This window comes from Cygnus olor, chromosome 8 (genome assembly GCF_009769625.2).
Source record: "Cygnus olor isolate bCygOlo1 chromosome 8, bCygOlo1.pri.v2, whole genome shotgun sequence".
Taxonomy (NCBI): Eukaryota; Metazoa; Chordata; class Aves; order Anseriformes; family Anatidae; genus Cygnus; species Cygnus olor.
Window position 1 is genome coordinate 31,870,557 of NC_049176.1, and position 15,468 is coordinate 31,886,024.

The following is a 15,468-nucleotide window of genomic DNA, read 5'->3' on the forward strand; positions in this document are numbered from 1 at the left end:
ACAGTCTTTTCTAACAGGTATTTCATACTCTAGGTTTTTCCCCATTTAGAAGTCTGTATCCAAACGCAGTTCTTCATAAGACAATTTTACATCACCAACAGAGCTTTAGTTACATCAGCTGAACAAAAAAATACTTGGTTTGTATTACTTCGTAGTTTGGGTCTTTTTGAGAGGCACACTTTGTTTAGTAAATTCAGTCAGACTTCTGATGGGCAGTAAAAGCTTGAGGTACTTCACACCCTACGTTCACAGGGATACTCACCTCGTGATGTATTCGCTGGTAAACTTTTTGTTCGTTGTCTAAAACTACAAAAGATTCAGAGGGTGCTGCATCACCATTAAAAATGAAGCTTAAATCCCCTCGTTGGCACTTCATGTCTGTAAAGTCTATGAGAGTTGTGTCCAGCCTGTGAAAATACATCAATATTTTAAAAGAAGCTACCCGTAAACACTCAAATAGACTGGTACATTCTGTTTTCAAGCAGAAATATTTTTTTTTGTCACAACCAAACACATTAAGACCTAAGTCTTCAGAAAATATTCCATAAATTAAGCCTGGATGTAGAAATAGAAAATTAGTATAACCACCTAATAGGTCTCACATTACAATGTCTACCATCAAAGATACACTCCAAGCTATTTTTATGCTAACTTCATAGAATAAGTTCCATCTTTCATCACATGCCAACATCTCACCAGCATGCAGCCAGTGATGGTGGTGGCCAAAAAACACACGAAGGAGAGGCGGCAGAGAGCATGAGCTGCTGCAGACCCTCAGACCAGGAACAACCTCCTCACGATGGAGACAGGCCAACAAGCACCTGTCTGCCAGCAGGGACCACCCCATGTACCCAGGTGAAGCACCACCTGGAACATCTCTCTAAATTTGGGAGAAAAAGTGGAGGCTTCAGCTGGTTCCAGACTAACCTGCCCTGGGTGCTAGAGCACCCTTCATATTGTACATAATATAATTTAAAATACAGTGTTTTATAAAGAAAAGTTCATCTTTATTTCAAAGCTGACAAAATGAGGAAGTGACAAATTACGTAGCCAGCGTGTGCGTTGAGAAATGCAACTACTCCATGAGGCAAGCATCCTATTCCACAAGGAGCAGCCACTGATTTGAGTAGCAATACCAGGATGTGACCCATCTTAGAGAGAAGACTAAAAAACAGACTGAATTTTCATTTGATATATTTTAGTTACCGTTGCTATTTTTTTCTCTCCCCAACACAAAAGAAAGTCTTCTGCTGACCTGAATAATTCAGAGACGGAGCCAAGGAAAAAGATCTCTCTAGCAACTCATATGCATTATTGCTAGAATATTTACTCCTCCAAAACAGATGGTTAAAGAACCTGAATTTAGTAACCACATCAGCTTTAAGGGGTGATTGCTTAATGCTCATCATATATTGGCCTCTGAATTCAAGAAAGAATCTGTATCTATTTCCTTTGAAAGCCAGTCTCATAACTCCCAGCTATACAAGCAGAGAAAGAAGGAAAAAAATGCTCTCGGACTCAAATCTGACCTACAAAGTCATTTCACATACCTATGCTAAAAGCTTTAATAAAAAAATAACTTTCTATAGATATAACCTTCTGAATCATAACATTTTTTTCCGTTAAAGTTTAGGAACCTAAACTGAAAAGACAATTGAGTCTGAAAACACAATTTAAACCAGTTGAACAGCCGAGAAAAAGTCCAGGATTTTGTGAATCTTTCTCACCAAGCATTTTAAAAAGAGAAACTATACGACTTTTCTTACTCCATAGCCTGGAACAGCGATATTTCTCCACAAAATACTAGAAGTTCACTTACTGGATTTTTTTTTTTTTATATTACAAATACCAAATTCCTTTTTTCAATGTCATGTCTGGTAGACACAGCCTTACGCAGCTCAACTGTTTTTGCTTTATGTTACGTGACTCAGGAATTAGAGCTAACATCAAATTGATAGTGGAAAAGACAACTGTAGTTCAAACCACTTCCTGCCTCTGAACACCTACGTACCAACACAACAGTGTTTCACAAGCATCTGCAGATTCCTTGGTGATTTCTTTCACACCACACTGGAACCCAGCATTTTCACTAACGTACAAATATTTGTGACTTAGGAATCACAAACCACAAATCAGTACTTACCTGATATTTATACCTTGTTTGTGTATTTTACAAGCATCAGAAGGCAGAATTCGGGAAAGTAAAGGCACTGCAAGTAGGGACAAAGATTATACAATTAGAACATTGAGGTTCCTCTGCAAGGTATTTCTATTAAAACTATACCTCACCTTGAATTTCTACACATTGTAATACAGAAATACAACATACCCATTTTCTATCACAATCTCTATACAAGTACAATTGACTGACAACATGTTTTTTCTAATCAGTAACTGTAAGACTGATACATAATTGTACAGAGTACCTTCAGCATTGGGATAGATCTTTAAATGTCCTTGTTTTAACTGCGCTAAACCATTTATAGATTATAATAATTTGTCTTGTAGCTGATTGAAATTTTAATTTGAGGATTTGATATTTTACTTAAATATTTTATTATACCAGCTGAAAGCCCAGCTACAATTAAATCGCAATACACACAAGAAGAAAAATCCAATGCGCTTTGCTTTAAAATTACAAGTAAACGTTAAACAACCGGAGGAACTGAGAGTCAGTCCAGTATTCTGAGATGCATATAAGAGATGCAAGTTGTCCTTATTTTAAAAAGCACCATTTACTTTATAGTATCAAGTACTTCAACTATGCTTATACGTAGGTATATAAAATTACTAACTTAAATTTCCACCAGTAGCAGATGATATCACCAACATATTTTTAAGTTATTCAGACATGGTGACCATTAACACATTCTTGCTAATTTATTTAAATTTTTATTCTTCTGATAGGAGGACGAAGAAATTGAGAAATGCTAAATGTTATACTGCCACACAAAGAAACTAAGATTAAGGTTTGAACATTGTACCACATAGCTGCACTGAACTGAAAGTCGGGCATTCAGAGTACAGACTGAAATTCAAGGAATTAAATGCCACCAGTCCAGTTATTCAACGGGATCATGAATTTTCCAAAATACAAATCAGAAAAAAATTCAGCTTGAAAGAATTGGTGTGTTGAGGACTGACTAAGTTATCTCCCTATGAAAACGAATGTGCAACCACTTACCCCAACTTTGAAAATCCCAGTGAAGCTCTAGATAGAAGTCACCTAGCTGAGAGGAAAAGAATACATTAACAAACATTTTAGTCTAAATGAGAAGTGTAAAATTTGTTGAAAGTTAGAGGCAGAATTGTGCTCTGCCGAACAAAGAATACTTTTTTACCCTCTGATGTAAGTAGTTGAGTCAATACTGAAATTAAACATTTCTGAAGCTTTAACTACAGTAGAATCAACAATGATAAAGTTATGTAATTCATTTAAGCTAGCATTTTTAATGATTTTTTTGTTGAAAAAATTAATACAGCTATTAAGCTGTGGATTTGAAAAGATTAATGGTAAATATCCATTAAAAAAAACAACTAAAGACCACTGTCTGCTTTGATTGACAGCATCCAGTCACATGGAATTATATGTTATAGCTTAAATTAATGAGTCAAGTTTCAGCTACCACTATCCACATATACACATTTCAAATTATCTTCTGGAAATACACTTAATACCATAAACACACCAGTCAATTTCTTCAAGCTATATGCAAATGCAAAAGCAAAGTAAGGGTTGACATGATTAAAAAAAATCAGCAATGTTGACAATACACTGCAGTAGTCATATTTTCCACTCCACTAAGAAAACATGTAACTCTAAGCGAGGTCTTGTACTACTAGGAACAAGGAACAGCAGAGCCGTTTTAGTAAAGCTGTCTGCTTGCTGTCACATAACCCAATTTTTTTCACTTCTAGATAGTTTTTTTTTCCCTCCCTTGGACCAATGAAAAACATAGGAACATGGGCAGAGCATATTCAAAGAGTGCACTACTGACAGAGTTTAGCTCAGTTTTCTGATATATCGTTTAAGATAACTGGTTTGCTTTCTGCAAACCCACTCATTTTTACCATCTGACTATGCAGAAGCTCACTCCACACAGAGGGAAATAAACACCCGTGTTTTATAATCACAGTTCTAGCACACTACCAGTAGCAGTAAAATGTTGACACTGAGGAATCTGACCTTTTCTTCTTAGTTTCTCTAAAGTCAGGAATGTTTTACTGTGATTGAGAAAAACTGGCTGCTGCATGCAGATGAAGAACTAGACTGAAAAAAAAAACTTTCCTTTTTTGGGTTTAAGGAAGCCTTAAAAATCAAATGAAAAGTGCAGATTAAAAATATATTCTTTAAACTTTTAGACTGCAAAGATGACTAATAGGTCTTACACAAAACTGGTTGAATTCTTAGAATTTGAGGAGGAAGTATCTTAAAAACACACACAATTCTGTGACCTTTTAAAATGGACATTGTAAACTCAGATTACTATTAAGAGCAACTAGATTTGCACAAGCACGTAAAAAGTCTTTCTGTAGTTTGCTAGCACATCCTTACTAAATGAACATGAGCCGCTATTTTCTACCATGCTTCTGTCAGCATAACTGCCTTGAACTTACTCACCTCTTTCAGGGCTTTTAATAACCGAGGTCGCTTTTCTTCAACACTTTCCCTGGACTGCTGTTTCAGCTTCCGTAGGAGTGCTGTAACTAAACAGAAATTAACGATAAGGAAAAGGTATGCTATTTGGTTGTTAACTGCAGGTTAGGGTTGGCATTCAACGTATTTAGAAAAAAAAATCAATGCCAATGTAGCATTTCATTAGATTTATAGTTATATAAGGTAATTATAGTTTATAAATATAAAAATAGTTAAAGTAATTATACATAACCCACTATGATCACAACAGGAAGAAAAGCCTCAAACTGTTTATATTATGACATATTCAATCATGTCAGGAAGGCTTTTTACACACGTTTATACACATTTTAGTAAACATGTATATTACTGAACATGAGCCTACAGATAGAGAAAATTCTTCAGGAGTGAAGAGACGATATGCAGAATGTTGTTAGTGTAATACAAACTAGTGCATTAATATCCTGTGAAGTAGAACAGCAAGTTTTTCTGCTGGAAAACATGGTAAAAATAAATACTATTACACCCACTAGCGAGCAAAAGTAGAATAATTTACTCTTTACTACTTCATATCTGAAGTAATTCACTTCAGTCGCCGTATTTGTCTATTGACCTGCTGAAATGCAACATAAAAGCAGTATCCCATTGCCAACTGTTACATCAAATATCATCCATATGGCTACTATGCACGGACTAGCTTCTATTAAACAATCTCATATAGCTGAAATCCATTCTGACACTGTAACTCCTAATTTAAATACAGAATGCTAGTTTACAACTTCTACAATGACTTTAAGCAAAATCTTAACTCTGCTCAACATTATGTATCCTAATGCAATTTCTTTCCTATCAAGGTAAGGAAATGGGCATGCATCAAGCTTGTCATATCATATTTAAATATTAAAAAAAGTTGATCTGATTAAGATAAAATCTCCAGAGAACTTAAGTGTGGGTATTATATAAAAAAATAGCTTGAAAACCTTTGTTTTCCTATCCTGAATGAGGTTTCCGTTTCTGATTAAATGGGAAGCAGAGGTTCAGAGGTTCTTACTCATTTGTCTGTCTCCGTAGCTGATGGCTTCTGCAAGAGGGCTCCATCCCTGAGCATTTTTCACCTTTACTGGAGCATTATGGGCTAAAAGCAAGTGGGCACATTCTGTAACAAAGCAGTAATAATTATTTACAGTAAACATAACGGATCCATCAATATCATTCATGGAAACAGTAATAAAAAAAACAGTAGATATTCAATATATTAAAACACTTTATCAAAACACACATCCAAATTCTGAACACAAACTATAAACCCATTTTTAAAAACATTTATGTAAGTACTTATAGTATTTTCCTATTAAATATGAGCATTAAAAGCATAACTGGTAATCAATGACCAATTACATCACCACTGGAAGAATTTTCCTTCTGCTTCTTATATTTTGCTTTTTATAAAGACGTGTTTTTATAAGTGTGCGTACATCCCTCCCTCTATATAACAGATATTTTAAAACTGACGTCACCTCTCTCCATTAATGCACAAAGCTACACATTTATTAGGAGACGTTTCACGCCCTTCCACATGTGGCAGCTGTGCGCAGGCTCCCCTCTCCTTATCTCACCCCCTTTGCCCAAAGGTCAGTGGTGAACTCATTTCCTAGAAATCCACGAGAGCATAGAGTTTTTACTAAGTCTTGAGAACCCTGTGCATACAGGAGGAAGAGAAATACCTGTCCTAGCAACGGATCCCTACGTGCTACAATATCTTGTGGTAACATGGCATCTACAGGAGGCAAACAAGCACACTTTGACCTCGGAAAGCCTCAGAATATGCGCATGACACGCTGTACAAGCAATAGTTATCCTAGGACTAACGCTGTGGATAACGGAGCCCTGATAACACAGCACACCACCTGCAGGCTCGTGCTCCCCCAGCACGGAGGTGGTACTACTGTGCACTACGCTTTTTGTCAAAGCCTCAGTAAGAGCATGCATCAGTGCCCCCCCGATGCTTGGCATGCACGTGCCGTGCTGTCAGAGCAACGTTAACATCCCATAAATATCACACAAGTTCCTAGCGTAGCCACAGCTCAGCCTGCGTTCCCTTCCCTGAGGGTAAAAGCTGGTGATGGAATCAGGAGCGGCCCTTAAAACTACGAAGGGGAGAAAGCTTTCAGTGTGTCCATGTTCTGAATAAGCTGCCCTCGTTTTAAGTGGTTCTGCAGTTTCTAACTATGGAACGTTTCCTCAGCGCACCTCACTAAAATCAACCTGACCCATCTGCGAGTGCCACAGCAGGATCAACCTGGAGCTGTAGGCCGAACAAGCCATCTCATTATGAATAGGGCAGTCACGAATAGAGGGACTTCCTGGATTCTTCACCCGCAGGTGTTACAGGAAACCGTACCAGCCATGCAAGATACAACCACCGTGAGTCACTGGCAAGCACAGCGTGCGGAGAGGAAGAGATACTCCACTGGTGAGTCCACCATCTTTGTGGTAAACAAACAAAAGCCCGAACTACTCTGCCCACAAACACAGTGGTGTTTTTGTAGTTGCTTAGATAGTGCCTATCAATAACAGCACTGTACACTGAACAGGCAGATAGGCTTCGCGAGCCAGATCACATTTTCAGATAAACACACGGGATGTAAATTCACCCTGGAATTCACAAAAGTCCGGCTATAATGCTGCTATGTAGGGCTGAACAGTCTACGTGCATCAGCCCAGAAAGACAGAAAACTGACCTTCAAGATCAACAAGAGACTACCAAGGCAGTAAAGGACCTGGGCTTCGTGGTGGATCAAAGACTAAGCAGGAGTCAAAATCAAAGCAGCAAACCCAGGTGCTGTTCTTGACATCTCACGCGAATATTCCTGCTCCAGTCAAGCTACAAAAAGGCTTACCGTACACATCCTAAATGATTTAGGGTTTCACACACGGGACAACTGACAAAGGAGCCAAGAGGGGAACTGCAAACTGAAATCTCAAATACGCAGCAGATGAGAAAAGGAGCGACAGGAAGAACTGCCTCTCCTTGCCACACTGTGCCGGGATAACCAGGGGGTTTGTCAGCACTGAACAGAGAGGGCTTTTAATCCTAGAGCTGGAAGGTAAAATAACCAGAGTTCAAAATAGACTTAGAATTCAACTGTACTGAATTAAAGGTGATAAATTCTTCCATATCAGTGTTATTAGAAGAAAGATCTTTGCTCAAAATCATTCATACTTGTTAATGTGGTATGATACCATTGTAGCTGACAATAGCTCTGCTGCGGAGCAGTAGCACATGCCAGGTGCAGGACTCCCGTGGCTTACCAAAACCAAGGCTTTTCTTTTTCGCTACTGAAACAAGATTTTTTCTGTCATGGAGACTGAACAATTATATCCCAAGTTTCTTCTCCAGTCTTAAAACATGCCTACTTCAACATTTTCTATTAGAAATAGAAATCCCGTGCCTTGAAATCCTGCTGTAAAAAATTCCCAAAGGATGTCTACAAAGATGACAGCCATCATGGACCAACAGGCTCCATGGTCCTGTAGCCTCGTGCTGGGCCCTGCGCAGGGCAGTCAGTCTTGAAACACAAGGAACAGCTAGGCAGTGGGTCGGGAATCTGAACCAAGTGAATGAAGGAGTATATGAAAAGCAGGGAAGCGATTTTCGCTCACACTGACTGACTTACTCTAGGAAATATTTTTATTCATAACTGGGAAAAAGCTGAAGGGGGTCGTTCAAGACCTCCAGTGAGCAGATTAGTAACAGCCACAGTGACACTTAACCAGTAAAGTGTTGAAGAGGATAAAGGGCGCCACCACACAAAAGGGAATTAATAAGCTTTCGGTACCATGCATTAACGGCACATTAAAATAGAGCTCTGCCTGGACCAAGTCTCCCCCCACTTTAACTGTTTGGACACCAAAGAGGAAACGGGCACGCATATGCTTGGCTCCATTGCTCAGAGGTGTTTCTTGTTTCACAATCTTCTATGCTCTTCCGAGTTTCCTTCTAACTCTGTAACAAGACAGAAGCTGGACCCACTCACTGTTCTTGTTCTAGGCTCAAGGAGGAGCCCAACTGTTACAACTCCTTCCCCGGTACTCCGTCTTTCCAACCTAGCCCATCGCCTACCTCGTTCCTTGGTTTTGGCCTGACCAACAGCCCTAACTTCTCAGACTTCTCTCTTCCAAATCTGCACGACTACTACTTTTTTGGAAAACCTCAACTTTGAAGTAGTTTGAAACACAAGACTGCATTCAGGAAAAATGAAAAAAAAATCTTTACTCTTGCCCCTAAGCCTTCAGGATAATTTAAGAACAACAAAATTGATGTTTTTACCAACCTTTATGCCCCAACATCACAGCAAGATGCAGAGGAGTGTTTCCTAAAATAAAGTGGAAAAAAAAAGATATTAGATTCAACATAACAGAAACCATTGCAACTCCCAGTAGAGTTGCATACACAACTTAGTATGTATTAAGAAACTTCAGATACACGACCTAGTGCAGGAGCACACCAACATACACCAGAGCAGTTACATTTTTAAGCAAGTCCTACGTACAGTCTTTTGATTATATTTGTTAAAATAAATTCAGCTGGAACATTTCATGAGCCAACAGAGCTTTTTAATCACATCCTGAAACTTGCTCCAGCCAAAGCGGTACAATTACATCTTCAAGAAAGTGATAACCCAAACCTCTCACTTACCATGGCCTGACAAGTATGGTATTTTATAAAGAATGACATATCTAGGGTAAAAGCTACTCAAAGATACGATACTGATTAAAGTTTTAAGAGCATATTTTATGAATTTTTCAAAGACTTGGCATACAATTTTTTTCTATGAAAGCAAATGGACAGCTTGAAAAATAACGGTAACTTCACTAAAAAAAGCACATCGACCTTTTGGTTAGTTTAGTGCCATGTTTCCAAAGAAAACTTCCAAGATTATTAGCAGGTATTATAAGCAGGACTGCTTGACTGGCTACACATGCGACACGTTTTGTACTTCTGTTCTTAAACATGCACAGTAAGGGACAGGGAGTTGTTTTGCTGGATTAACACTGCTAACAGAATTCTAAAGCATTTTATTTTTGTAACTTAAGGCTAGAAAATCCTTCCATTTAACTGTGTTACTCTGTATGCTCAAACGTTTTCTAGCAAAGCTAACGAAATGCACTGGCAATTCCAACACATGCGCTTGATTTTAGGGGTATTTCACAGCATCGCGTTAGCAATAAGCACTCGCTGCACACCAGGGATGACGCACTGCACACCTAACAGACGTGATCCAAAACATTCATGGGCTGCTACGCACGGTGATTACCAACGTACTGCAGTATCACCAAATCTCCCATCAAGATAGGCAAGCAGGCAAAGGCAGAGTTTACAAGCGGTTTTCAATCAGCTATTCAGAACACAGTACAAATTATTCCTGCGGGTCACTAAGGCTCTCAGACAGCTACCTCCCAGCCCGCTGTGCACACCCTAACTAGGCTAACCTCAAATTTTCTATTAATAGATTTTGTAACATCTGCGAGCCAAAGCCATCGTTCTGAATCCTGGATGCACCCAGGCTTTGTTAAGGGATGGAAAGGACGCTCCTGAGCAACGAGCCTGAGAAGGAGCCCGACGACACGCTCAGAGAACTCAAGTTATGCAAGTCCAGGGAAAAAGCTTTCCTCACCTTGTCAGCACTTCACCAGGAGACGTGTGTATCTATGTTCTCTCTTCCATTCGTTACTTAGTGTAAGAACCATGCTTTACATTTACTTAACAAAGAACGCTGCATACTAGGAGGCAGGCAGCCCCCGTCCGTGCAACAGCCTGGCACACTGGGAAGAAACAACAAAACGAAAGCTAACCGGGCCTCTGACAGCTACACTGAGAACTGGCAAATCTCTCAGCTGATAAACAGGAAATGCAGTTGGGCAACAACGTACGTCGTTTCAAAACTCCTCCGGACAAGGCTCTGAGCTACCTGACCTGCTTTGGATGCTCTCTCTGCTTTGAGCAGGATGCTGGACTAGGGTACCTCCAGAGAGCTCTTCCAGCACGGGCTTTGCTTTGATTCTGCAAGCTTCATCACACCAAAAAGTACGGAATTCAGAACTGAACGGGAAACTTGCAGACAAGGGGGAGAGGAGAAGGAGCATGCGGACCAACAGACATTACAACAACTGGTAGAGCACAAATCAGCATCTATCCACTCCAGAAAAAAATAAAAGGCTATTTCTGATGAAGATGAAGAGAGGTAATAAACATCCTTCTTGCTGGTCTTTACCCAGTAAGCTGCTAGCGAGGAGGAGTCTAAGGTTTGGCGCGTATCCACGAGATAAAACAAGGCTCGCTGCAGTACCAAAGGCAGAGGAGCCACTAACAGGTAAGCTAGTAAAACCACCTCCCGAAAGGGGGCGGGGGGGGAAGGAAAGGTAAGGCAGACACACAGGAAAGGGGCACGGTGACACGCAGGAGCACCGCCGTCCCTGCCCCTCTGACTACCGGAGCAGCCAAGCCCACTGCCCAGGACCAGGACGAATCCCTCTTCAGCCCCCGCCGAACCCGCGCAGCCCAGCGCCGTGAGCACGGCTTCCCAGCGCACGGCTGCTTCGCGGGGCAGGTGGGTCGCCCCAGCAGCCACCCGCACCGCGCACAGCCTCACGGCAACCAACTCACCTCACGCGGGGTTTTACTCCACCACAACTCCATCGCTACTTTACAAGAAGCACTCCCATGGGAAGCCAGGCACGCAAACGTAGGTGCTGATCCAGGCCTGCCAACCGAACAGCGCTCGCTCCCAGGCCCCCTGCACAGGGGTAACAGTGGCAGCAAGCACCGAGAACCAAAGCCAGCTTCGTTCGGCACAGCCAGAAACACCAACAGAACAGCGTTCTGCACGGTTCTGTCCCTAACCGGCCTTCTTAAGGTCTGATAAACTTGGGGAGGCCTCGATGTTCTGGGGCAAGCAAAGGCGTTTCAGCAGTAGCACATTTAAGCGATTTATCAAAATAAGCCACGGGAGGTTACCTGGCACAGAACGAAGGAATCACGGTGAGGAGGCACTCTGTTCACAGAACGCTCCCTACAACCTTCAGCAGACCAGAAGAGCTGCTGGAGCAGACTCCTCGCTCACCTCAGCCTGAAGCGGAGGCGACCTTTCGCTCAGCCCAGCAAAGCCGAGGGAAGGCAGGGGCCTCGGGATGCCGAGCGCCTCAGGATGCCTCCACCACCCGCCGCGCGGAGCAGCGGGGCCCAGCGGGCCCTGAAGCAGGCAGCAGCCCAAGACCTCCGTAGATTTCACCTCAGGAGTCTGGCTGGGGGCAGGCGCGTCGGGACAGGCTCGCGTCGGCTCCTTCAGCAAGGCTGGGGACCTGAAAGCACAACGTCGACCCCAGCAGCTGCCGCGAGAGGGGCATACCATCACCCAGATCCTAACAGCCCCAGGCTCATAGAAGTACCGCCTTTACGGGGCTCGAGCAGGACTGTCCCGCTGCAATCCGACCACGCTGCAGCCTCCAGAGCCGCCACCCGGACACGAAACACGTCCCGTTACCTCATCACAGCAACTGACCAAGGAGCTGAGGCTCCTCTAGGACGGTCCCCACCCACAGCACACGGACTAATTCTAGTCACAACTAATCTGACGGGAAGCGCACAACTTTTCACGCTAACCCGTTTTCCCTACCCGGCACAGCCAAGCTCCCCTGGCAGGCCAGGCGGGAGGCTGGGAGAGGGCAGCTTCGCTCCTTCCAGCCGCGAGGACGCCCGAGCAGCTTGGGTGTCAGGCTCCGGGACGAGCCGCGGCGGCAGCGCCAGGACCGCCAGGACGAGGGCTGCACACGGGGCTGCCACCCGTAGGGAGAGGGGGGTGCAGCCTCACAGTGCCGCTGCTGACCTACACGGTCCAGCTGTGATTATTTACAGTGCCCTTCTTTTGATGGCTTGAATGCAATTTAATCACTATTTGTTTGATGCGATCATTTCTAGACGCTACAACACCAATGTGCAGACACTTGTACAGCTGCAATCACGTTCATCTCCTGTAGGTTTCTTCTGGCAGCAGCCTGATTCACCACCTCAACAAGCCTCACTCACCCCTGCCATCTACAGAAAGTTTCCTCAACACCGACAGCTTGGGGAAATCCGCATGGACGCTCCCCTGCCCGAGTTCAGGCTGTGTCGCCCACGGGGCCTTATTCTGGGACTGCAGCGGTACAACAGGGCCCGAAACCCCGCACGTCTGCAGCCAGGGCATGCAAATAAAAATTATTTGCACAAACACACAGAGCCCAGCGCTGTCCTAACGGGAGGTCAGAAGTTCTGCGTGCACGCACCTAGAGACATCTGGCACGCCTACGAGGAGGACGAGTGTTTTTCTGTGGTAACTCAGCAAGATTTGTCTATTCCAAAACCAATGTTTTTATTTTAAATCTATGTTGAAGCTTTTAAATGTGCATTATAGCAAAAATAAAAGTAACCTAAAGCATATACCTACAAGCTTCCCCAAAGAAACCCTCTTTAGGAACAATGACACTGGCCGGCCGTACCGACAGGTGATGCTTTTTTTGAGGTTAACTCAGAGAGCTAGGCAGGCTGCGCTCCGTTTACAACACACAGCCAGTGTTTGTTTTACCCGAACACCCTGAGTTTAACATTCTCCAGGACTTGGCTTCTCTGCCCTTAACCACACACTAAAAATGGAACTGAACTATAAACAACAATTGTTACTAGAAGTTCTTGCTCCCCTCCATCACTTCCTTATCATGCACTAGGACTCTTCTGGCTTACTTCTGAGTGTAACTGTAAGCTGAAGCTATCTGCCCAGGTAACTCACAGCTCAAACACGTAAACAAGTGACGGGTGGATTCAGGCAGAAAGAAAATAACAAGGAAACGTTTGTCAGGCCTTTGGAACATCATGACATCGAGGGTTTGGTTTTGATTTTTGTTTGTTGGTGGTTTTTTTGGTTTTGATTTTTGAAATCTAAGAGCAAAGAAACACTGAAAGTAAAAGTCAGGTGAAAGACCAAGAGATAAATCTACAGTGCTCCTACTGTAATCAGCAGCGAGAAAGCAGAAGGATGTTCATTTGAAAAGGATTTACATAGGTATGTAGATATACAGATACGTGTATATTTATATATGTATATAAAAAGCTGGTATCGATGTTTGTAACACGCTGAAGATGATAGTGCAGCAAAGGTGTGTCAGGAAGTGCCCTCAAAGTGCAGACACTAAGCTCACAACAATGAGCTATTCGATGAGGAATGAGAAGAGATGTAGGGGAGAAGTCAGCAGAAGAGATACAGTGACAAAATTTCTTTTCAAGTCTGTTGCTTTCATTCTCCTAGTCTTTGCTGCAACGCTTGGAATGAAGATGGCAGGATAAATATATCTGTAGCTATATTTATAGCAAACCACTTAGAAAAATGTTATGACAGTTGTAAGAAATACTCCTCCCCATCTCGACTGAGAAAACTGAGCTGCAAGTTACACCAGCATGCATTCTCTTGTTGCGGAGTGCCTGATATCATCACGGAGATTGCTTTTCATTGCTAATTATTTATTCTGCTGATTGTACCAATTCTGAAGATTGCTCTATCTTAATACGTGATTTTACTTTATGTAATACAATTAAGCAAAACAAAGGGGACGTTTATCTCCCAACCAGAAGAAGAGCGTAACTCTACCCTGTAATCACAACTTGTGCAGAGCCCACATCCGGCGCAGCTCCCACTCTCCAGCAGAAACGTGTCACGTTACTCCCCAAACAGACAGGAAACGTACAGATGAAAACTAACCGTGGAATGCAAGCTGACTCGACGGGGAAATTTGTTTTTTAACCGTGTAAAATATTCCCCAAATTAAACATACTATTTTAAAATAGCCAGGTTTTGAACATTTACACGTTTTAAAGTAACATGAGGCTGATACTTCTGCTGTTGCTTCTCTGTCCAGAGCAAGCCTGCAGGGGAGCAGGTGACAAAATTTCAAGTCCCAGAAGCGAAGAATTAGGTTATCAGTTTGTTTTTTTTTTAGCCCGGGGGGAAAGCTAAAGATAACCCCACCTGCAGCCAAAGGAGCCACTCCTAAGTGACCCCCATACATCATCAACTCTAATAGTGGACAAAACTTAAAGAAATAAATACTTCTTTCAACGACGCATCTTTGGACACGAAGCAAGGCCCGGTACGAGGAAGCTCTTCCAGGAGGACGCCAGCAGCAGCGAGGGGCTCGCGGGTGCTGACAGAGCCCCGAGAAGCCCCGGCCAGGCGGGGCAGGGTCGCGCTGCCCTGCGGGAGGCCCCGTTACAGCCCCCCCCCGCCAGCTCCCCGCACCTCGGGCGGGCCGGGGCCGGGCGCTGAGGCGGGCGCCCCCCGGCCGAGCGGCAGCCCGGCGGCGGCCAGGCCGCGCGGAGCGGCACTCACCGTGGCTGTCCTTCTGGCCGATGCCCTGCGTGCGGATGAGGGCCGAGAGGCGCCGCACGTCGCCCTTGAAGACGCACTCGTGCACCGGGAAGTGCGCGGGGCCCCTGCCGGGCTCGGCGGCCGGGCCGCCCCCCCCGCCCGCCGGCGGCGCCTTCAGCGCCTGGGGGCCCGAGGCGCGGCGCCCCCCCCCGCCCGGCCGCCCTTGCCGCGGCCCGCCGTGAAGCCCCCGCCGGGCGCCGCCGCCGCCTCCTCGTCGCCGGGCCCCAGCAGGCCGCCGCCGTCCTTGCAGGGCCGGTGCTCGCGGCGCACCGAGCGCAGCTTCTCGCCGGTCATGGCCGGCCGCGGGAGAGCCGCCGCCGCCGCCGGACGGAGCCGCTCACAGCCGCGGCGACGCCGAGCCCCGGCCCGTCGGCA

At 44.0% G+C, this 15,468-nt stretch overlaps 1 protein-coding gene across 1 annotated transcript in view; it reads right to left on the reverse strand.

Annotated features, from left to right (window-relative positions):
• ANKRD13C (ankyrin repeat domain 13C) overlaps positions 1–15,422 on the reverse strand; it is a 30,252-nt gene extending 14,830 nt beyond the window's left edge. The window contains 8 exon segments of the mRNA XM_040564942.1: positions 263–407; positions 2,144–2,210; positions 3,185–3,230; positions 4,622–4,707; positions 5,688–5,792; positions 8,971–9,012; positions 15,055–15,237; positions 15,240–15,422. Of these exon segments, the coding sequence (XP_040420876.1) occupies positions 263–407; positions 2,144–2,210; positions 3,185–3,230; positions 4,622–4,707; positions 5,688–5,792; positions 8,971–9,012; positions 15,055–15,237; positions 15,240–15,387 (822 nt within the window). The 5' untranslated portion in view covers positions 15,388–15,422.
• Positions 15,423–15,468: the final 46 nt, after the last annotated feature.